Source organism: Carex rostrata, chromosome 3, assembly GCF_964058835.1.
Source record: "Carex rostrata chromosome 3, lpCarRost1.2, whole genome shotgun sequence".
NCBI lineage: Eukaryota > Viridiplantae > Streptophyta > Magnoliopsida > Poales > Cyperaceae > Carex > Carex rostrata.
Window position 1 is genome coordinate 6,415,688 of NC_135920.1, and position 23,904 is coordinate 6,439,591.

A 23,904-nucleotide genomic window follows, 5' to 3' on the forward strand; every position below is an offset into this window, starting at 1 on the left:
AATTCGAAAACTACCCAAATCGGTGCTCCAATAACCAGAATAGGCCCTTCTTTCCGGTCACCCAATTCTCGGATTTAAAGAAATGGTCCGGTTAATGGTTAACCGAAAATGAGTAACCGGTTATGGTATTTCGAAATTTTAGTATAAGTCCGGTTAATGGTGCACCGGTTTTGTTTTTTTTTTTTTAAACATAATTTTTTTTTGTATTAAAATATTAGAAATGTTGAATATATTTATTTGAAAATAGATGAAATACAATATAATTTGATTTATTATAAAGACTGCAACAAATAACCCAGATTAGTGGTTTGCTAAACCCCTAACGGGTTCAACCCATTTTGCCCGGCCCGTACCCGTTACCTGAGCTACCCGTACCCGTTGCCCGGGTACAAACGGGTAGACGGGTAATAAACGGACCGAACAATCAAATTTGAAAAAAAACCCGTTGTACCCGTCTACCCGCATACCCGTACCCGTACCTGTTACCCGTACCAACCCGTACCTGTTACCCGTTACCCGTACCTGACCCGTTTCATTTCAAAAAAATTTGAATTTTTCCGCCGGTTCAAGAGGGGCCCGGTCCGGGTCAATTCAAACTCGGGCGGACCCACCCGGGTCAGCTCAACCGGGTTTTTTTTTTTTTAATTTCAAATTTTATTCCCTCTCCAATTTTTTCTTTAAATACACCCCTCTAACCCTCTTCCTCTCCACATTCTAACTCAAATTCTCAATCTCTCAAACTCAATCTCAAATTCTCAATTTTCATTATTCTCAATTTTTAAATTTATTGTTTAAAAAAATATAGTTGTAATTTAATTCATTCTACAAATATGCAAACGGAATTACGAAGGTATCGAAATTACAAAGTTCGGCACCTCCCGCTAGATTTTTCCGCGAGATTTAAAGGTTAGATTTATTTTATGTTAGATTAATTTATTTTTGTAGAGTAATTTAAATGGTAAACTTTTCACAGTTGGCTCAGGCAGAGCTGGGACAAGGGGGGGTGGGGGGTGGGAAATGTTTTTAGAAGGTTTGTTTTTCTCAGTTCAATATTGTTCATATTTTTGACGATTTATGAGGAATTTTGTGAATCTAAAACCACAAACATCTTCTACGTAATTTTTTCTTTTAAATGAGATCCATGATGATACACTTCAGACTCGTCGTCACACAAGTATTTATACATCATTGTGCAATTATTTACACTTATATTTACCACTATTTTTTTACATATGACACTAGATTACATCTTAAAGTATTAATATCAAATATTGTAAATATTTATACCTATGTACTGAAGTATTTATACCTATGAGATCAATTATTTTTGTTAGAGAAAAATTGACGCAAAAACAATTGGAGGACTAGAAAAGGAGATGATCATATCAAGTTATACATACAAATATTAATATCATATTTTACAAGTATTAATATCTTATGTTCTAAATATTTACATCTATGAAGATTTAAGTAGAAACGAGTGTAGAGATTAAAAAAGGAAAACTATATAATTAGTGGATATAACTTTGCTGCTTTTCCGATCCTAACCATTCAAAATTTTCTATTCACGTATCTCTATAAAAAAAACTTTTTTATGCACAAATCTCAACAAATTTGAATGGTTGAGATCCGAAAAGCAGCAGAGTTCATTCCATAATTAGTGGGGCAATAATACAACCTTCATCATTTTTATTGCGGGTATTGGAGTTTGAAATAATTATTCAATATATTTAGCTTGTAATATGATTGCCTTCCGAATCCTCCCGACACGATGAAAGTGGATAAGGCATAATAATCAAAGATAACCAAGATCTATCTCACCCGACCACCAAAAAATCGACCCGATGCATTAGTCCCAAATAAATTTTCCTCCTCCTATCCCACTCATAAACATAATCCATTTAAGACTAACAGCTCTGTTCAAGTACTGCTTGACCGTGCTGTCTCAAAGTTGTTTTGCTACACCCTTAGGAATAAAAGAGTATTCCACTTGTATGAAATAGAACTAAGAAAAAATTCAAGATTTTCCAGGAATATTCAACCAAACCAATGTTCTTTCAGCCCTTTGCCTTGACGTTCCCTATTATGTCCTTGGCTATAACAAATGTCGAAAATACATAGAAAGTGTTTTAATAAAAAGTAGGTTGTCAATTTATGCAAGTCATGCCAAATCGACAACTGACCTGTAAAGCTTGGGCAGACTGAGGAATCCCGATTGGCGATCAGGTTCAACCCGTATAACAAAAGGTACCAATCAATCAATCATGCAACCTGCAAAGCCGGCCAGAGTAATTGCCACCCTTATATTTCCCAAAGAGACGTGAAAGCAAAAACACATTTAGTAGCACCTGCATGAACATCACATAATACATATATCTGACAAAAATTATTTCAAAAAAAAGAGCTCGAGAGTCTACTTGACGAGCCCGTGGACACCACAGCAATAGACTGTATTCACATTGACACAGTAGGACAAAGAGAGAGAGAGAGAGAGAGATTGCAAGAGGTCTGAAAGTAACAGCTAATTTTCTCAATCACGAGAAAAAAGCAGAAGAACAACTCAACCAAAGATCTCCCTAAGAAGCCAATCCAGGCTCGGGTATGCAAAATACAGGATGAGGAATGAAGGCAGCGCAAACAGGACCGTCACAAGCATGTACAGCGCCAGCACAGCAGCACTTGCAGGAATGGCATAAAGCACTATGAGAAGGAAGATGAAAATAAGAGGGAACTTTGCTGTCAAGTGGACCAAGAAAGCCAGGGACTTACGTAATGAAGTCTGGACCCTCTCCACACTAAAAAAATTCCACACAAGCCTCCTGTCGTCAACTCCAAGCGAGGGAGAGGTGTTCCCATGAGTAGGTGGGCCCATTTGCCCCCTTCTGCTGAGGTTTGGGTACATGTTCCCGCCAGATTGGTGCTCAATGGAACGGGAAGAGGAAGCAGATGGCCGTGTCTTGGTCGCTCTATCGCCATTCATTCCCTCCACCATCCATAAAAGAAAGTAGTTCTTGCGGGGAAAGGTGAGGTTATCCTTGTAGATGAGGCGGAAACAGAGGAGGCTGCACCAGGGACAAGAGATGAAAAAAGGGAGCTGGATGGGTACAGTAGGGAGCTTGATTGTTGCCCACTGGAGGCCCAAAACGCAGTTCTTGCACATAGTGTGGCCACACCAGAGAACATAAGGCACATTCTCCACTATGTTGAAGAACTCCCAACATATGGGGCACTCGAGGCCTTCTTCGTGGCTGCCACAGGAGCTGACCTCGTCATCTGAGCAATCACCACTCGAGGCAGGGTTACTAGTTCTAGGAGTTTTATTGTTGTCGGTGGTGTTATTTTGTAACCCTAGACCTCGAGATACGGTATTTGATCCAAAGCCCCACATTTCTTTTGTCCAAGGGGGGTTATATCGGTGCTTGGACAGAAGCAGCAGCCTGAAATTAAAACATGACCAATAAAAAAAAGTAAGAATTACTTATTCCATATTCTAACACTTCAGCAAACTCATTCTTCCATATTCGACATTTTAAGCAAACTCATTCTTCCATATTCGAACATTTTATCACTATGAACAGCACACATCTAGTTCAACACAACAACCGATCTCCCTTGTAGATACTTAGGACAAAAGATTTTGATGCACTGAAGTGTAATATTATATTCTATCCTAGTTGGATTGATCCAATATTAAATCAGCTATGAAGATTTTGAAAGAATTATGAAGAAGAAGCTTGCTAATTACTGTTAACAGAAATGAAGTTCTTTTTAAAGTACAGCAATCGGCATGTTTTGCGCCTTACCAAAAATGCATTCCGCCAGAGCTGTTTATCCAAGCAAGGCAAATACAATCAAGAATATTAAGAAAATAAAAATGATTATGTCCTTAATGCTACTGGTATTCATTTGGTTCACTTACATCAGTTTTAACTGACTAAAACTTTATTAGGTTAAAGATTATCTTTTCCAGTTATTTGGATCCTTCTGGTTAAATAAATACAATAATTTTGTTTTGATAGTTGAAAAACAAACCGAAATAACCAAAACCAAAATATTGGTATTTGATAGAAATTTTACACAGAAAAATATAAATTAGCTAGCTAAAGATTCAGAAAACACCACATTTTTTACCTAGTCCCGACTTTCCATCCAATCCAAAATCAAAGTAGGATTCCGTGCTTCCTGAAAGTTTTAAGTAAAATAATGTTTCTGGGTCTTAAATAGATGAATAAATATAGTTGTATAACACTTTATAATTATTATTGGTTTTGTGCCCCAACCATACCCACATCTTTCTCTCTATTTTCAAACTTCGAACAGATGATCTGAACCGCTCAACATGATCTCCATATTAAAATGTGCTTAGAGACCAAATTTCAGATTTTTGTTCATTCGGCTCAAGTCAGCTGCAGCAACAAGTCCATATTAAAATGTGCCTAATTCTGGACATAATATGGACAAAAATATGAAATTTGGTCTCTAAGCACATTTGAAATCGTGTTGTTGGTGGTGTTATTTTGTAACCCTAGACCTCGAGATACGGTATTTGATCCAAAGCCCCACATTTCTTTTGTCCAAGGGGGGTTATATCAGTTTTAGTCCATAATTCCTGCTATTCCAATGTTAATAAGTCCTGCTAAAACTGCTCAAGTCAGCTGAATTTACTTGGGATTGAGCAAGTTTTAGTTCATAATTCCTGCTATTCCAACTGATGAAATTCACATCCAACAGGTGTTTTCTTTCTATTGACAATATATAATATTCTACAGTAACTAATCATTACTTACAAAAGTAAAAGTCTAAAGCCACGTATAAAGACGATAGAAAGTCAGTTATTGCCATCGATATTAGCAAAAGCATGGATAGGCGAGCTCAGGTACTACAACTAAGAGGATAGCTAGTTAGAAACGGATGACTAGACATTTCTTCATGCGGTAAAGCAAACCACCCATTTGAAATCGTAAAGTGAATTAGCTGGGCATGCCCAACATAGTGACTAATTGGACAAATCCTTTCAACTTAGCTTTTCCAATTATGGCTCTTTTGCAAGACAAACCATGATTCCAAGCACAAAGCTTTGGAAAGAAGGAACAAATTAAACAAAAATTATTCTCTTGAAATTATACCTACCAGTGTCAACTAATAATCCGTACATCTGACTTGATAATACATGCCATGAAAACATATATCCAAGTAACTCTGCGCCTTGTAACTGGTTAATTGATTATCCACATTCCAATGTATAAGCCTTCAGAATTACCAGTTATGCAAATTAATGGGACTACAATTCATGCTTAACTATCCTTTACGACCTCCAGTATAATAATTGGATTGATCTATCTTCAAGATCCCATTAATTTTTGGGTTTATTATTGAATGATTCCTTCTTACTGGCTTGCACAATGACAACATCATAATAATTCTAAGATCATTTAGTATCAAATCTATCCTTTCCAATAACAGGCACAAGTTTTCAGAGACCTTAAACATCACTATAAACAATCTAAAATTTCAAATTCATGTGGGGAATATAATAAAAGAACGGAGTTTTCATGTACAACAAATTAAACAATCGGAGGCCTAAATAGCTTGAATATCTACCTTGTCTGCGGATTTATCGAGTATTAATTGTTAAAAAAAAAAAAATAGTTAATTGTTGTAGGCTGTAAGAAAACAATCGTACCTGGGACAAGAGAATAAGCACACGATCTCTGCTTCCCCGGTGAAATTGTTCTGGCAACAGAGAAGAAGAAAGGGCAAGGACGGGAGCTCCGCTCGTCTTTCTGCCGATCTAACAACGGATCTAGAGACGTAGTTGATTTTCCTTTTTTTGCCGGAGTGCGTCGCGAGGCCGCGGATACAGACTACAGACAACGCCTGCTTGGTTCATACAGCGCAAGAGTCCAAAACAAATTATTTTACACTATGATCGGAACCAAATCTTTCTCTCTCAAACGCGAAACAGAATTCGCGATTTTACAAATTCACTGATTGGAGGAAAACGGCAAAGCAGAGAAAGAAACGATTTGACACGACCTTTTTCCTCTTCAAATCATGCCGTGAATTCTTCGAGAAAACGATGGGATTTGGGGAGGAACGATTTGGCAACGGTGAAGTTCCTTCTTTGCCCTCTCGCTTTTCCTGTCGCTCTAAATTAATGATAAGCACACTGTCTTTAGTTTATATACTCTTTTTCAATATTAACCAGAAAAATTTTCAATATGAAAAAAATCCTAGGAAGTAGCATTCATTGTAAATAGAGTCAACTTTATGACTGTTTATTTATTTTTTTCAATTGAATCGTTTCTCATCCCAATTTTTATTCTGATCATCAAAATTCAATTCAAATCTATTCTATTGAACTCTATTCTACTGAATTCTATTGAATTCTTGTCAAGATATGGTTCCGATAATTTAATCCATGGTTTAGTAAAACAAAAACAAAAAAATCTTGTTTGCGCAGTGGTTAAAATTACATGGCGCTATTCGTTTATATAGTCCCACGAAAACACTGTTTGTCTTTGAAAGATTTGTTGAGAATTAAAATTATTTGAAAGCAGTGATTCAATTTACATTCTAATTCGATGTATGTCTATAATTTAGATGATGGTGTATGAAATTTGATGTAATTTAAATTTGTGAAAAATTCTTGTATATCCTTTTAAATTCTCAAAATTATGCATTCCACCCTCTAAAATTTTATCATTTTATTCTTCTAAATTGAAAAAACTCTGAAATTTATCCATTTTTTGTTCAAACTCATTTTCAATTTATAGAGTATTCATTTTAGCATTAATTAAGAATTAAAAATATGTATATTTTAATTTTATAATTGGTCAGATGTGAAAGCGAATGGCTTTATTTTCTTACATGTAACACACCCACAAGCGTATGCCTAGATGTCATTGTGTTTGTGTACAAGTAGAGAAATTAATTATTTGTCATCAGAAACTGATCAACTAGAAAACTGAACATTTTATACACATGCTACGTATTATTTTTTTAAATAAAGGATAAAATAAACATTTTAAATGGATTTTAATAGAAAAAACAGTAAGATGAATAAATTTATGAGTTTAAAAATTTAGAAGGATACAAATATATGAATTTTAGAGAAAAAAAATACGTTAATGTCAAATTTTGTAATTTTGTGAATAATACCTAGAATTCTTTGTTTGAACTTTGGTGTAGTATGTATTCCGCACTATGGTTAAAATTATATTTATTTCTTTTGTTCTCGGTGGTTTTTTTTTTTTTTTAACGGTTTGCTTTTGAAAATCTCGCTAGATGAAGATAGTCAAATAGATCTAGGGGTGCAAACGGGTCGGATATTACCCATCCGAATTCAGATCCGTATTCGAATTTTTGCGGATTCGGATACGGATATGGATTTTTTTATGCTGATTCGGATACGGATAAGGGTTGAGTTTCGGAATTGGATACATATTTTATTTTTTCGGATATCCGGATATGTTAAGATTTGAGAGAATTTTTTTGTGTCTATTTATTTTTTGTATTAGAATATCTTTAAAGAGTATCTTTTGTGTTGGTATTTTTATTTAAAGTTATAGTTATGTTGGTGAATTTTAGTTAATAAGATATATATTTTGTAATGTATAACAAGTTAATGAGAAATATATTTTGAATTAGAAATCCGAATTATATCCGTATTTGTATTCGTATTTGAAAATATTCAATCTGTATCTGTATCCATTTAATATCCGATCCGTATCCGTATCTAATTACTATCCGATCCGTATCCGTATCCGAAAAAAAATACAGATACGGATATGAGTTGAGCACTATCCGATCTGTTTGCACCCCTAGATAGATCACGCTCAGAAGAAGCCCATCAAACTCTTCTAGAACCACAGTGTGAGCGGCCCTAAATGCCTCGCACGAAAATCTTTTGTTATCGCTTCCAACTCGTGGGCTACCGTGATATCGTCGTATTTTCTTGTTTCTCCGTCTCTAATCTATCTTAGATTCTAGCAGTGTTTTAAAATGTGGTTTTCTTCATACATGCACAAAGTCACTGCATACCGTATATGTGGATTTTTATACAGATTTTAAAATAAAAATTCATGTATATATATATATAGAGAGAGATAGGCTAATGTGCTTTCATAAGCACTTGGCCCGAAGTGCTGCCACCCCATTTTCGATTTTTCAAAATCCAAAAAATCGATCTGAACCGTTCATCTTGTTCTCCATATTAATATATGCTTGGAGACCAAATTTTATATTTTTTGGAATTTTTTTGCTATTTATTAAGCCACTTTGAAAATCGCTGATCCAACGGTGAACCCCTGATTTTACTGTTTGGCAAGCCACCGTTGGATCAGCGATTTTCAAAGTGGCTTAATAAATAGCAAAAAAATTCCAAAAAATGTAAAATTTGGTCTTCAAGCAGATATTAATATGGAAAACAAGATGAACGGTTCGGATCGACTGTTTGGATTTTGAAAAATCAAAAATAGGGTGGAAGCACTTCGGGCCAAGTGCTTATGGAAGCACATTAGCCTATCTATATATATATATATTCATATTCATATATTTGAATTTATTTTTACATAATAACATAACCAACAATATTTTTTTGATTTTTTAATATAAATTTTAATTAAAATACAATCAAATTATCAAAATCGCATGAAAGACTGCATGGCCGCATATTTCAGTCCGCATGGCCGCATATTTCAATCTGCATGGCCGCATATTCAGACCGCATGACCGCATATTCGGACCGCATATGCGGCCGCATGAAAAAACTGCATGGGCATTCTGAACACGACTGTCGACCGCATACGCATATGCGGCCGCATTTTAAAACACTGGATTCTAGAGGATATCTTAACTAATTTCTGTTATGAGTCCTAATGACTCTCAACCATTTCGGTTGACTCGGTCAACTCTTGCCATTCTCTATTAGATATTGTTACATCTATGCATAATGCATTACAGAGCTCCCCGCTATTTTGATCCAATCCAATCACATTGATATTAATCTATAAATGTTTCAATCCCTCTGGATATACATTATATGATTTCTACACTTTAATTCCAACAATTAGATTACTCGGAGCTCTAGTTTTTTTTTTTTTTCTTTTTATAGATTAGATTGTCGTTCACTCTTGGCCAAAAGGCCATCTAATTGTCGGATTCTCAATTTTCCACAACAGGTTACTTCACATGATTAGAATACAGATTTGTCTAGAAAGGAAGCGTCTAATTGTCCACAGCTTTGACTTGCGCGAATACTGTAACATTACTTCTACATACTGTATAATTATACAATATATCACATAAAAATATATCAGTTAATCACAAAACATCCAGCAACTATTTGAAGTGGTCCCATGATAGTTAAAAAAAAGATTGCAACTTACACAACAGGACAAAATAAATGTACTTTCAAACTGTACTTTCGAAAACAGTTATAGGAAGTTATTGGTAGTTAGAGTTAGTTATTAGCGGTTATTGGCAGTTAGAGTTAATTATTAGCGTCCGCACTGGGTTGAATCTTGTATACTGTAAAATTGAATCTTGAATACTGTAAAATTGAATCTTGTATACAGTAAAATTTTCAATTAAATCTTGTATACTGTAAAATTGAATCTTATATACTGTAAAATTGAATCTTCTACACAGTAAAATTTACAATTGAATATTGTATACTGTAAAATTGAATCAGCAGAACTGTAAAATTGAATCTTGTATACAGTAGAATTTTCAATTGAATCTTGTTCAGATGAGTAAGAAGCCTCTCTATCATCTCTTTCCTCCAGATTTTCAAAAGATGAATACTGTAAAATTACAAGATGAATACTGTAAAATTACAAGATAAATACTGTAAAATTAACAAATCAATACTCCAGTAAAATTTACAATTGAATCTTGTATACTGTAAAATTGAATCAGCAGAACTGTAAAATTGAATCTTGTACACAGTAGAATTTTCAATTGAATCTTGTTCAGATGAGTAAGAAGCATCTCTATCATCTCTTTCCTCCAGATTTTCACAAGATGAATACTGTAAAATTACAAGGTAAATACTGTAAAATCTCTTTCCTCCAGATTTCCACAAGATGAATACTGTAAAATGACAAGATGAATACTGTAAAATTAACAAGGCAATACTGTAAAATTAACAGATTGATACTCCATATCGCCTCTCTATCATCTATTTCCTCCAGATTTCCACAAGATGAATACTGTAAAATTAACGGGGCAATACAGTAAAATTAACAGATTGATACTCCATATCGCCTCTCTATCATTTTTTTCCTCCAGATTTCATTTGAAATGCTAGATCTGTTACTGCATACAACAAAAACAACAAATTCAACATAAATAACTTACTAGATTTGAATTTTGCCATGCTCTTCAACAAAAACAACTTCTATTCAATCGCGCTCCATGATTGAAGGTTCCATTGCGATCATGTATAAAAAACGAGATCGAATCAGTAATCTCAATTAAAATTGACATTGCAAAGGAAAAATGAATCAGAGAAGGTAAATACAAAAAAATAACAATTACGATTTCGTTGCCGTCGTAGCCGATCCAGATTATTCTTCCGATCGTTGTCTCACCGCGATTTAGGTTTTTTTTTTTTTCAAATTCAACGCTGGTCTCTTTTGATGAATCTTGGCAGAAATATTATGGAAACGCCAAACGAATTAATCATTACATCTAATATAAAATTGTGAATTTAAATCAAGAGACAAAAGCAGCCAAAAGAGAACAAACACCAGCGGCGACCCTTCTACTAGTAATAAATCAACGCGAGTCTCCACGAGCTTTTTTTTTTCAAAATCAACGCGAGTTTCATAGCAAATTCGATTCCTTCGTCAACGCGGTGCACGTATGCTACGAACATCTGGCAAAGGGTATCACTGTTTCTGGGTACTAATGTCATCAATCTAGCTGACTCAGTTCACGATACCTGGTCAGAATCGGAGAAAATACCAACCTCGAGGCGGGCGAAGAGGAGATGGAGGGTTTTCTTTGCAAGTACCTGTTGGAATATTTGGAAGCAATGCAACAACATGATTTTTGAGGGGAAAAGGTTGCCAGTGGATACTGTTACCGATTGGATAGTGCATGAGGCATCCCTTTGGGAGAGGTTCTGCACTTTATAAGTTACTCTGCTACATAGTTTTATTTTATTGAGCAAGGGTTACTGATGTTTTTTTTCTTATGCTAGTTGTAACATGATGTGCTTGGGTTGCTGACTGATGCTTGTAATTTTTAGTATGTTGTTATTATCTGGCAGCCCACTGCCCGATTTAAAAAAAAAGAAGAGTTCGATCGAATTTTAGATCTAGAAATTTTCATCTCTGTAAAGCGAGAAAAAAATATCGGAAACAAATCACCTCAGAAAGAAAACAAGTTGATCGGAGAAGGAAAGTTTTGAAATTGAGATTAAAAAATAAAAATAGAGGCACGGAAGGAAAGTTAAATAGACGGAATAAGTGGTTAGTTAGAAGGTGGGACCGGTGTCCATTAAAATTAGTTAAACAAGGAATGGATAGTGTTGTGGACAAATAGTGGACAATGTGTTGTGGATATAAACCTTTTCTCATTATATAACCATAATTGTGATAATTCTCACACCTAATAAGTATTTAAAATAAAATAAAATTACTATTAGCATATTTTTTTTAAAAATTTGACCCGTTACGCAGGTCATGACATAGGGAGTAGAGATATGAAGGAAAATGGCCGTCTGTCCATAATTATATTGAGAAAGAGGGGCTGAAAATGAAATAGAGAAATAAGGGAAAATATCAAGGAGAGATGTAATTATAATATATTTTTTAAAATCATCATCAAACGATTAAAAAATTGAGAACCAACTTGATTGCAAATGTTTTTAAAAAAACCAGCACCACCAAAAATCAAGTTTGATATGAAATTTTGAAAACCAAAGATGAAGTTCGATATTGAGTTTGAACCCAGTTTGATCTATTCTTCTCATACGATGCCACATAAAATCTATTTTAATATGAAATGTTGATTTAAAAAACAAAAAACAAAATCGAATTTCAAATTCGGATTCAAACACACACACACAAAAAAGAAAAAAGAAGAAGAACTAAAACTGAACTTCTTCAAGTTCGATTTCAACAACCACCCCCCCCCCCCCCCCCCCCCCCCCCCCCACACACACACACACAAAAGGGAAATAAATCTGCCGCGATTCTTTGGGATTGCAGGGACCCTACAATTCCACATCCGCCCTTTTATTTATTTTGAGATTCGTTCAAAGAAAATAATTGCTTTTAAGATTAGTAGATTTCACAAAATAGATGATGAAATTTGAAATTGCAGGGTCCTGCGATCCCAAAGAATCGCAGCAGATTTATTTCCCACAAAAAGGCCCATTTTTTCATGCTTTTTACTGTAGTTAATAGCTATCTAACTCTGTGCTGCAAATAAATTTTCATCTGCTATTTTATAAAATCGACTCACTTCATAACTTTACACACGTCACTGGAGTGCAGAATGTGGTTCACAGTTTCAAATTCCAAGCAAAATGTTTAAATATTAAAACCGAACTTTTCAAACCAAAAACACATAAATTATAAACGAACTTCAACTTTGGTATGCTTTTTTTGACTTTTTGATTGAAACGGTAAGATCCGTATAACTATTTGTTCAACAATTAAAATCGAACTTCATCTTCGGTAAGGATGATTTTTCTAAAAAAATTGTAATCAAGTTGGTTTTCGATTTTTGTATTTTTTTATAATGATTTTTTTAAAAAAAAAAAAAAATCTAATTGTAAGATGCGGGGAGGAAAAAAGTGAGGCTAAAATAGAATGAAATTTAGAGAATTGTCCAGCGAGTCATGCTTATACCGAGGTTGGTTGAGACCTCATAAGCCAGTTTTACTGGCTGTGAAAAATTTATATCTGATTATATACTTTGGCCGAAACATCCGATTGAAGTGGTACTAGGTACAGAGTATTCAATCAAATATCAAACCCTGATGTCATAATACATATTTTCTAGCATAATAGTAAATCTTTATTTTGCATTTTTGTATGAATTTCTAGTTACTGCAAAAGCCCGAAGATTGGAGAGTACTAGATACCATTGGCATTTACAGACATCAAAAACAACATGGAAATATTTCGCTGATTTCAGTTAAGTCCCAATTCAACTTGGGATGATATTATGCATCAATTGTCATTTCTGAAATTAATCATTAGCAATATATGGGATCATGGACTTTGTTTAGCAACCTTGTTACAAATAATTTGGTTTGAGCATTAGTATGAACTGCATCAGTAGGAAACTTGGAATAGTAGATGCATTGGCTCATTAAACACCTTCGATTTTGATACAAAACGGGACTTCATAAATGTGGCAAGTTAACCTAATATCGAATAACAAAAACTATATATTTGAACAATTAAATATGCCCAGTATAGTAATAACTTTGAGAAATCAAGAATTCAAGATTATGTAGAATATGTTTTTAAAGATTTTCAGTCAAAAAGTATTAGAATCTTTTCAAAATGTTAGGTGATAAGTAATCAACCGAAAATAAAAGGGAAGGAATTAGAAACAAATCTCGAAGTAAGAGCAAGACTGTTATTTTATTTCTTTTATTGATATTTTTTGTTCAAGTGATTAAATTAAGAAATAGAGACATTAATAAAATGAGTGAGTTTAGATAAAAAATAATTAATTTTAAAATTTTGATATAAAAAATATTAAAATTAAGAAGCTATGATGAAAAAATATTCTAAATTTCTCTTTAAATAACTATTTCAAAATATTTTTCTTAATTGAGAAATTTAGATATATACCCATCATAACTTCATCAATTAGATATTTACCCATCAAAACTTTAAATTTAGTTATTTCCCCATTCAAACTCATTCAATTTATTTATATCCTCATTTAGTGATTTATTCAATTAAAAATACTAATTAATACTAATAAAAAATAAAATGACATTTTTGCCCTTATCTCTTCATTCTCTTTGCTATTAACCAGCCCTCTTCTTCTTCCCCATCAGTCGTTTATTTGGTTCTTTTGAGAAAAAAATAGCTTCTAAGAACTATGTACTTCAAGATTGACAAGTGAAATCCTCAAGTATCAGCTTTTCGAGAAAGAATGGCAAGGGTAACATGAACATAATTGTTAATGAAATAAAAAAAAATTGATTAAAAAAAATTAGATTTTCACTTTCTTTTTTTCTTTAATTTCCTTTAAAACTCTTGTTATTCTGCAAGTGTTGAGAATTATCAGGATACTCCATCAAAGATTTATGATTGGACCAATTAAGAATTTTGGTGCGGGCCCATATCCCATATTAAACCATTTTTTTTTCTGCAGCTCAAGTTTTTCAGAGAGAAACATCCGAACAAAGCTAAAATTGATAGCATTCTTGTAGAACGTTAGAATCGATTTTAATGTCAGCAGGAGTTCCTCCTCAGAAAGCACTTGTTGCAACTATGCTTTATACAAAATCCTACGGACATTTTCTTAGAAGTCCTTTTTTTGCACACAAAAATAAAACCCAAGGAAACGAGTAATGGGGAGGATTGGTTTTACTAAGGAGAATGAAGGGACAAAGGCAAAAATGTAATTTTTTTTTTATTAGTATTAATTAGTGCTTTTAATTGATTAAATCACTCAATGGGAATATAAATAAAATGAATGAGATGGGGAAATAACTAAATTTAAAGTTTTGATGGATAAATATTTAATTGATGAAGTTATGATGGGTATATATCTAAATTTCTCTTCTTAATTTATTCTTAATTTACCAAAGAACCTTGTATCGCCACGATCGAAACCCCAGATAAGGTATCTCAAATTTTTAGTTTAGATCCGGATGGTGGCACGAATATTTAAGTGGCCATGCGCATTCTACCTCGGGCAGGATTGATTCAGGTTATGATCGAACGGTCCAAATTTAAACTCAAAATTTGAGTTACTTCAGAGAATCTGGACTGACTAAATTCTTCTACTCAGATGTCTGAACTCTGAAACCTCTTAGACAAGAAACCTACTGTTCTCTCAACCCTTCTTCTACTCCCCTCCGTCTCTCTGGGACCTCCGATGGCCGCCGCAACAAAGCCTCAGCGATCACCTGACGAGATCGAGGATATCATCCTCCGAAAAATTCTCCTCGTCTCTCTCTACGAACCGCCTTACCCTCCTCCCCCTCAACTCGTCTATCTTGAGCAGACCGCCGCTGAGCTCCTTAGCGAGAGCAAACCTCTCCTCCTATCGGCCGATACCACCGAGCGCGTTTTAATTGACCGGCTCTCCGTCTCCCCTCCGCCTCAGCCCACCTTTCGTTACCTCCTCTCTTGCTACAGCCGATGCCTTGACGAGCTGAAGAAGATTTCCTCCATGCGGGATCCAGCTGTCAGGTCCCGAATTGACAATTCTGTCAAGAACGCACGCAAGCTCATCCTCTCCTATATGCGTATCCACGTAGGCAACCCCGAGGTCTTCTCCTCTGGCGGGCCCATAGAACCTGTTGCAGATCTCCTTTCTTTAATCTTTGCCAAAGTTTCGGGCCCGATGGACGGATTCACTGGGAACAGCCTTGGGGGGAATTTAACAGCACCTCCTGGGTTTATTGAGGAGTTTTTCAAGGATGCGGATGCGGAGAGCTTGGACCCAGTAATGGTAGGTCTATATGAGAAGTTGAAACAGAGTGTGGAGAGAGTGTCTCCTTTGGGAAACTTCCAAGAGCCGCTGCGTGCTTTGGATTTTCTTGTGCGTTTTCCACACTGTGCAAAAGCATTGGTGAACCATCCAAGGTGGATTCCGAAAGAAAGCCTCATGTTTTTGGGTGAAGGGAGAGTTTTCGAGCTATCCAGTATTATGGGTGCTTTTCTGCATGTTAGTGCCATTCCAGATAGGCAGTTCAAGAGCCAGCCTGATGTAGGGTGAGTTACTTTTTTCTTTATCTTCCTTTGAAATGGTGTCGGTTGATAAAATCTTAAGTTGGGAATGGATGGTTTATGATATTTCATTAGGTACTGCTTTAGTTTTCATACTACATATTTGAATTAACATGGATTTGGATGTCCTCTATGTGTTGATGCTGTGCAAGACAACCTGATAATATGCACTGAGATTCTACCTTTTATACACAACAGGCAACAATGCTTCTCAGAGTCGTCATCCCGAAGGCCGGCTGATCTATTATCTTCTTTTACAACAATCAGAACTGTTGTAAATATATTGTATGATGGCCTTGGAGAGGTCTTTCTTATCTTATTGAAAAATGTAGAAACACGAGAGAAAGTTTTGGAGTATGTTGCCGAGGCAATCAAGAGAAACAATGCGAGATCTGGTATTCAGGTAATTTATGTAGTTAACTAATAAATAAGCTTGATGCATTTGAAGCATCTCAAACATTGATTCTTGGAGAAGAATTTACCAAATAAACGTTTGATTTATTGCAGTTGCCTAACCCAAGTTTCATATCTTACAAGTTCTTAAATTTTTTTTAAGTCCTTATCCTGTTAGCTGAATGAACCCGAAATAAGTGTTACAAGCCTCCTTCAACTAAAATCACAAATAGAATTAAAAAAACAGACAACATGAGAAATTTTCCAATGAGCAATACTGAACGGAATAAAGGTATTGTGCTGGCACCGCTCAATCATATCAGGGCAAACAGTGTTCTGCATGCAGGCATGTCATCATTTACACCACACAGGATAACTGGCCTAACTACAAGATTACTTGAAATGTGCCGATCATCTTTTGAAGCCTGTGACTGTTGATATTTGACACCGATGCTATTTATATTGCAGGTTGATCCACTGTCATGTGCAAGTTCAGGCATGTTTGTTAACCTCAGTGCAGTAATGCTTAAGCTCTGTGAACCATTCCTTGATGGAAATGATACTAAGAGGGAGAAAATTGACCCATCATACATACTTTACAACAACCGCTTCGATATCAGGTCTCTCTCTCTCTCTCTCTCTCTCTCTTTTGAAGTAAAGAGTCTAATCCCCGCCCCCCACACCCCCGCATTCTGGTTGACTTGGGACATATGGATCCTGATTCAGGCAAACTCAAAGTAGCCACCATTATTGTTCTCGTGTATGCATTTCTTGTCCTCTATGCAGATTTTGTGGATATTGGCCACGGCTCATGAGCATGATTGTGTCTGTTGGTATGACATATCAGGTGCCCCGGTCCATAGCGGTATAATTTGGCTTCTGATATTGTAGGATGCAATATACTTCTAGTTAGGTTTGGTTAGTTCTTTTTTATTGAAATGAAAAATACCGTCAAGATATATATACTTTTTTCCCAATTTAGGCAATTGACAGCAGTAAATGCATCATCTGAGGAAATTTCGGCATACATAGAGGCTGCAAAGAATGAGAAAATGGAGGATAATGCTAATCTAGATTGCCGTCGCATGGAATCACAAGAAGCCAGTAGCTCTGGCAGCAGTGCTGATACTTCTCTCTCATCTCGAGGCAAGACCCTAATTAAAAAGGATAAGTATTCTTTCATTTGCGAGTGCTTCTTCATGACTGCAAGAGTACTTAATCTCGGGCTAGTCAAAGCTCTGTCGGACTTCAAACATATAGCTAAGGTTTATCTGATGGTTTCTTTTTTTCATTACCTTTTAGTAATATAATAATTATAATAACGCTGTCATTAATGTATTAATTTCTGGTTGGGTCCAGCAGTATGAGTTTTACTATATCTCTGGAGTTTACACAATGGGTCCGGAGTCGTCTCACTTGCTTTTTTGGATAAGTAGTCACATTTAACTTTTGATGAGCATTGTTTGATTATGATCATAAAAATTTTCTCCACCGTTCTTGAGGTTGAGGTTATTTTTATTTTGCCTCTGTAGTTCTGTCATTCCTTTGCAGGACAAGTACAAACAACAAAAGGGCACGTGGGTGGGGTAGGGGGTGGATGTCATGTACTCTAGTAAAATAAATCTATCTATTATTTATGAGATGGGCTATGGTGCATTGCAATGCATGAACCCCCTTATGCATTGCACTATAATCACGGATTTAAAGTCCAAAAGACCGATCCGAACCGTTAGATGTTTAATCCATATAGAAATGTGCTTGGAGACCAAATTTTACATTTTTTGGAATTTTTTTACTATTTATTAAGCATTTTTGAAAATTGCTGTTTTGCTGTAAACAGTAAAAAACAGTAAAATTTTCTGGACCATCAGATCAGCGACTTTCAAAATTGCTTAATAAATAGTAAAAAAATTTCAAAAAATGTAAAATTTGGTCCCCAAGCACATATTAATATGAAGAACAAGATGAACGGTTCGGATTGGTCGTTTGGACTTTAAATCCATGATTTAGAGTGCAATGCATAAAAGGGTTCATGCATTGCAATGCACCATAGCCCATCTCATTATTTATATCTATTATTGTTCTGATAATGGTTATTTTAGTATTTTTAAACTCCCTTGCCTGTTATATATTCACCCCTTCTGTTGATTTATGCTTTTACAAATTGATTTGTTTAGGCTCTGACAAACATGGAAGATGATTTGGAAACATATAGAGGCATGAGAGGTCAGGGGGCTCCACCACAACTTGAGGAAGACATTAAACGTCTCGAAAAGGAAATCGAAATGTATTCACAGGAAAGACTCTGTATTGAGGCTCAAATTCTGAGAGTATGCCCCCCCCCCCCCCACACACACACACACACACACCCACCCACCCCCTAATCTCCTCTCTCTCTCTGCTAAGCTCTGGATATATGTAATATATAGCATTATTTTTGGGGTCAATTGAGCCGACTAGTATCTTCTTTTAGCCTTGGATAATATGAAATCTGTCACATGTATGGCTTGAGGTAGTTCACCTTTTTTAATTGATCTTTTTTCCTTGTCATAAAGGATGGTGGTTTTCTTCAGCGCGCACTATCTTTCTACAGACTAGTCATTGCATGGTCAGTGGATCAAGTAGGTGGAATAAAAATGCCTTTGCCATCCATCTGTCCAAGGGAATTTGCATTCATACCAGAGCATTTTTTCGATGATGCCATGGACTTGCTCATTATAACTTCTCGAATTCCAAGAGCTTTGGATACAGTTCCTCTGGTTCATTTCTATTTGTTTCTTCATTTGTTTTCCCTTTTGATGATGCCATGACCTACCATCGCAGCCTTTGTTTGATTTATTTACTTTTCTTTTCTTTTACCAGGATGACTTCTTAAATTTCATTATCATGTTCATGGCAAGCCCGTCTTATATTAAAAACCCTTATCTAAGAGCAAAGATGGTGGAAGTTTTGAATTGCTGGCTTCCTCAAAGAAAGTGAGCAGTTTACATACATTTTCTTTCTGCAACAAATACATTGTAACTTGTTGTAATTGATACTATATTTCTTTTTGTTCTGTTGCAGTGTGAATTCTTCTGCAACCTCGCTTTTTGAAGGACATCAATTAACACTTGACTACCTTGTCAGAAATCTCTTGAAGCTTTATGTAGATATTGGATTTTCTAGCTCTAATACACAGGTCAGATCTGCTATTCAACTTTTGCATATGCACACTTTGCTAATTCACTTAGATAAGCACATGGAAAGGAGAGGGAATGTGATTGGGTGCACAGGTGGCATGTCTATGGATGCTGAAACTTTTTAAGTTATTATGCCCAGAAACGGATGGAGCTGCTAACTCTATGCTTTAAGGTAAATAAATTGTGGAATTACCTAATTTCCAGTTTGTTTGGTGCAGTTCTTTGATAGATTTAATATTCGTCATAATATTGCGGAGCTTCTGGAGTTTTTATGGGGAGTGCCAAGCCATAGAAACGCTCTGAGACAGGTTAGCCATCTACTTGGTTCAAGTAGTTAATAATAGTTGTCAGTAAATCTTCACGTTTGCTTCTGACATCATTTGTTTTTCCCCCTTTTTTTGATGGGCTAGATTGCTAAAGAAGAGGAGAAAGGAGTATATTTGAATTTCCTGAATTTCCTTATAAATGATAGTATTTACCTTCTTGACGAGAGCTTGAACAAAATCCTTGAGCTGAAACAAATAGAAGCGGAGATGGCTAATACAGCTGAATGGGAGCGTAGACCTGTTCAAGAGAGAGAAGAGAGAACACGTACATTTCACTCGAGTGAAAATGTGGGTTCTTGTTTAGTTTCTATAAGCAAATTTCATGGTCTAAATGTTATTTTGTGAATTATATACTACCTCATACATTTGCAAATAAGCTGTATCTTAGGATTAATCTGCAAACAACACTAAGAAGTTGATGGGTTGCTCGTGCCAAAATAATTTAACTGCCCTTGAAACTTTATACAGTAGTTCAGTTAAATACTTTTGCAAAAAGTGGCCAGCTGTCATGGACTATAAGGTTGTATTACCTGCATGTATCTCAAAAGTTGTTGGGTGTAAGCTGCAAATTGAGAAATATTGGGTGTTACTTGCATGCATAAGAAAATGTTTAGCGTTGAGTCTAAAAGAACCTTTATAGATGTATGAAGACATAATTTGTTATGCATGTTGCAGATAGCTCGATATGAGATGAAGTTGGCTAATGAGGATGTTGCAATGCTTTCATTCACAGCAGAACAAATTCCAGCTCCTTTTCTGTTGCCAGAAATGGTAATTTATTAATAATATGATCAAAGTTCCACCGATGTATATTTGCCATCTCATATGTCAGGAGTTTATATTTGTCTTCTCTATAGTCATTAGATTTGCATCAGCACTGGTAGAAATTGGTTATTGGGGGCTGTCCTCGCTTTTATCTGCACTGATTCACGCACATTGACACAATAAAAAAAATATTTTCTAAAACATCGTAAAGAGATATTTGCGATAATTGGAATGTGACGGAAAATGCTGAATTTAGGATGACAGGGTGATTGTTGTGACAACATTGTTTTTAGGTCGACAGGGTGGCAAGCATGCTGAACTACTTTCTCTTTCAACTAGCGGGCCCTCAGAGAAAGTCCTTGAATGTCAAAGATCCAGAGAAGTATGAATTTAAGCCTAAGCAGTTGCTGAAGCAGGTTAATATTTTGGCAATATCTTCTTCTTTCATTTTTTGTTGCTCAAGTCTGATGTTATGTTTTCTGAATAAGAGCTCTAACAAGTTGGCTTTTGTTGAAGATTGCTGAGATATATGTGCATATAGCCAGAGGCGACAAAGAGGGTGTCTTTGCAGAAGCAATATCAAAAGACGGGAGGTCTTACAATGAACAGGTTCTTCTTAAATCTTTATTCACTTGCTCAAGAGCAGGGGTGGAAGTCCTTTCTTTTTAGTTGTGAAAGGGGAGGGGTGGGGGGAATGTGCTATTGTCTGCTTTTGCAAAATGAATGTACAATTGTACCAGCTCTCACAATAAATTGGTCGGAAGCAAATAAACAGTCTTAGTTTCGCATGTCAATTGATGTAAGCTATAGTTTGTCTTCGTTCTCTCCAATATATTCCTACTATAAACCACTGTTGAATGGATGCGTCTAGTTCAGAAATGAGGATATCACATTAAAATTAATAATCTTCTCGTTTGATATTAATTTTACTGAATTTGTTGTACCTTTTCTCAAATTACCCCCACCACCAATCAATGGAAAAATTTAGGTACCACCTCTGGCCAACAAGAAATTCAAATAACAGTACAAACTACTGTTTTAGTAATGATATTCTTTACCTTTTTGTTTGCTCATTTGCTTGATGTGCTTGTTTTCTTTGTTGCGGTGCACCTTTAGACTTGGCGTAGGCATTTGTGAAGTAACTATTGCAGGTTGTTAGTGGTGTCAGTCATGTCCATTCTTGTATATACCATTGCTTGGTGGTACTAGTCTTAGCTTGCTTTAACTTTCCTATTGTTATTACTTATTTGGTCAGTGTGAATCGATGTTTTTCAGTTGTTTGCTACTGCTGCTAGTATACTGTGGAAGATTGGGGCAGATGCAAGAGTAATAGAGGAGTTTGTTCAGTTAGGAGCCAAAGCAAAAGCTGCTGCTTCTCAAGCAATGGATACCGAGGCTGCTCTTGGTGAAATACCCGATGAATTCCTTGACCCAATTCAGGTATTTGTAGCTAATTTTATTGTGTTTTCTTGTTTCAAATTACAGTTTAGGATTACTAAACCTTTGTTTTAATAAAATGCTTTTTCATGTGCAACCCTTCGCAGTGCACTTTGATGAAGGATCCTGTAATTTTACCATCTTCAAGGATGTCGGTAGACCGAGCTGTGATTCAAAGACATCTTCTTAGTGACAATGTAAATATGTTCCTCTCTTCCTTTTTTTCCCTCGTGATAAAGTTAGTTCCAATTCAAGCAACTTTACCAGTACATGTCAAACAGAGAACCAACCCCCCCCCCCCCCCCCCCTCCTTCCCTGCCACACACACACGCCCCACCACCACCGCTCAGTACCCCACCCCAATCCCAGTGGAACCAAAACTATCCCATCAAATGTAAACCAACATCAAAAGGAAAAAATAAATTTTAATTCCACAGATGAGGGTGCTATATGCCTATATCCTATCCCGTGCACAAAACCCAGACCTTGTGGTGCAATATTTACTGGGAATCAATTAAGAATGATACTAACTATCTTCTACTAATATAATGGCAGACTGATCCGTTCAACCGATCCCATCTCACTCAAGACATGCTAATGCCAAACACAGGGCTTAAGTTGCAGATTGAAGAGTTCCTAAGAACCCATAAGGTGCCGGGCAGTTCAAGTGGTGTTGATGATATGGCTGAATAGTTGGCGTTGTTCAAGTGTAAATTTATATACGAGGATAGCATTGGTGGTGGTTTTAAAGCAAGGCTGGTGATTCTTTTGTTGTTTAGAGAGACCACCGTACATGCACTTGACTTATTTGATTCATATTCTTGTTTGTACTTGTTGGAATTACTCAGCATCTCATACCTCTTCCTCTTCGTTTTATGTTTAAATAGTCTAATGCCGAAAGCTAGCAAATGCTTTGATCAAGGATTAAAGTGCATGGATGCATGCAACCTGACATGACACGTAACTTTTCTCACGATAAAAAGAGCTTCCGGTCTTACACTAAAACGAGTAAACAGGGGTCCTGTTTGTCAGCGACTAGTAGTGAGCCAACGGTGTAATCTGGGAGGGAATAAGCGAATTTAATTATGAAGAGGGCAATCACTTGGGGCCTTATTTTGACATACTATAAAAAGGTTCGTTGATTTAATTTTTAAAATTCGAGATAATAAAAATTAACCCTTGATTTTGTTCTATGCATAAACAATACGTATTCAACAAAAATCATAAAATTTAATGTGCGTTTAGTACAAAATCAAGATTTTTAAAAGGGTTGATTGGAATTAATACGTACTTGTGGGACATAGAATTGGCAAATCCCAACCAAATGAGCACCCGAACTTCAAACTTCAAGAATGACAGTTGATAGATGACATTTTTGAAAAGCCAAACCAATCCACATACAACTTAGTCGGGAAACAATATATCTTCAAACTCAAAACAACAAATATACCTAATTGGTTGAAAAATACTCGAAGATATCCGAATCTGAGCAATCTGAATCCACGACCCCAAGAACCATGTCTTACAATGACTCGACCTAAAACAACTCAGCCTTAACACGAACCAGAATTGATTCCAACTTCAAGTAATTGCCTGATCAGTTTTATAAGCCAAACAAAAATGAGGAGGGTTCAAATGTCTTCTTTTTTGTGCCTCCATCATGTCTCCAGTTTTTAAAATTTTAATAACTCAAAATTTAAAACTTGAAAGTCAAAATAAAACCGATCACACAAACTTGAAAGTCAAAATAAAACCGTTACATGTGATCTATGTTAATTTTTCTCTGTGCTCATAAAAATTATAACATTTTAATTTTTTTATGCAAATCAATAAGATGAAAAATCAACGTCTAGAAATTATCCA

General features: G+C 35.6%; 2 protein-coding genes across 3 annotated transcripts; one reads left to right on the top strand and one right to left on the bottom strand.

The window, feature by feature from the left end:
• Nucleotides 1-1,829: 1,829 nt before the first annotated feature.
• LOC144551159 (uncharacterized) lies at nucleotides 1,830-5,920 on the bottom strand. Of its 2 annotated transcripts, XM_078299010.1 has the most exons (3): nucleotides 5,684-5,920; nucleotides 4,132-4,182; nucleotides 1,830-3,437 (listed from the first exon to the last, which is right to left on the bottom strand). In XM_078299010.1, the coding sequence occupies exon 3, from the start codon at nucleotides 3,386-3,388 to the stop codon at nucleotides 2,561-2,563; it is 828 nt and encodes a 275-aa protein (XP_078155136.1). In that variant the 5' UTR covers nucleotides 3,389-3,437; nucleotides 4,132-4,182; nucleotides 5,684-5,920; the 3' UTR covers nucleotides 1,830-2,560. The 2 variants fall into 2 exon arrangements, with proteins under 2 accessions (XP_078155136.1, XP_078155137.1); XM_078299011.1 differs by lacking the exon at nucleotides 4,132-4,182.
• A 9,063-nt stretch (nucleotides 5,921-14,983) lies between these two features.
• LOC144551162 (U-box domain-containing protein) lies at nucleotides 14,984-22,970 on the top strand. Its single transcript, XM_078299013.1, has 16 exons — nucleotides 14,984-15,926; nucleotides 16,140-16,344; nucleotides 16,803-16,954; nucleotides 17,317-17,599; nucleotides 18,512-18,664; nucleotides 18,890-19,093; nucleotides 19,197-19,309; nucleotides 19,398-19,512; nucleotides 19,732-19,821; nucleotides 19,924-20,127; nucleotides 20,515-20,610; nucleotides 20,898-21,020; nucleotides 21,121-21,213; nucleotides 21,880-22,044; nucleotides 22,149-22,238; nucleotides 22,597-22,970. Exons 1-16 carry the CDS (start codon nucleotides 15,085-15,087, stop codon nucleotides 22,732-22,734), a joined length of 3,066 nt encoding a protein of 1,021 aa, XP_078155139.1. The 5' UTR covers nucleotides 14,984-15,084; the 3' UTR covers nucleotides 22,735-22,970.
• Nucleotides 22,971-23,904: the final 934 nt, after the last annotated feature.

Excerpts from the sequence above, each read along its gene's own strand:
- LOC144551159 (XM_078299011.1), bottom strand. The coding sequence starts at position 3,388 with ATGTGGGGCTTTGGATCAAATACCGTATCTCGAGGTCTAGGGTTACAA.
- LOC144551162 (XM_078299013.1), top strand. The coding sequence starts at position 15,085 with ATGGCCGCCGCAACAAAGCCTCAGCGATCACCTGACGAGATCGAGGAT. Across the intron at positions 15,927-16,139 it reads AAGAGCCAGCCTGATGTAGG|GCAACAATGCTTCTCAGAGT; the intron begins GTGAGTTACTTT and ends TATACACAACAG. Across the intron at positions 21,214-21,879 it reads GGAGGTCTTACAATGAACAG|TTGTTTGCTACTGCTGCTAG; the intron begins GTTCTTCTTAAA and ends GATGTTTTTCAG.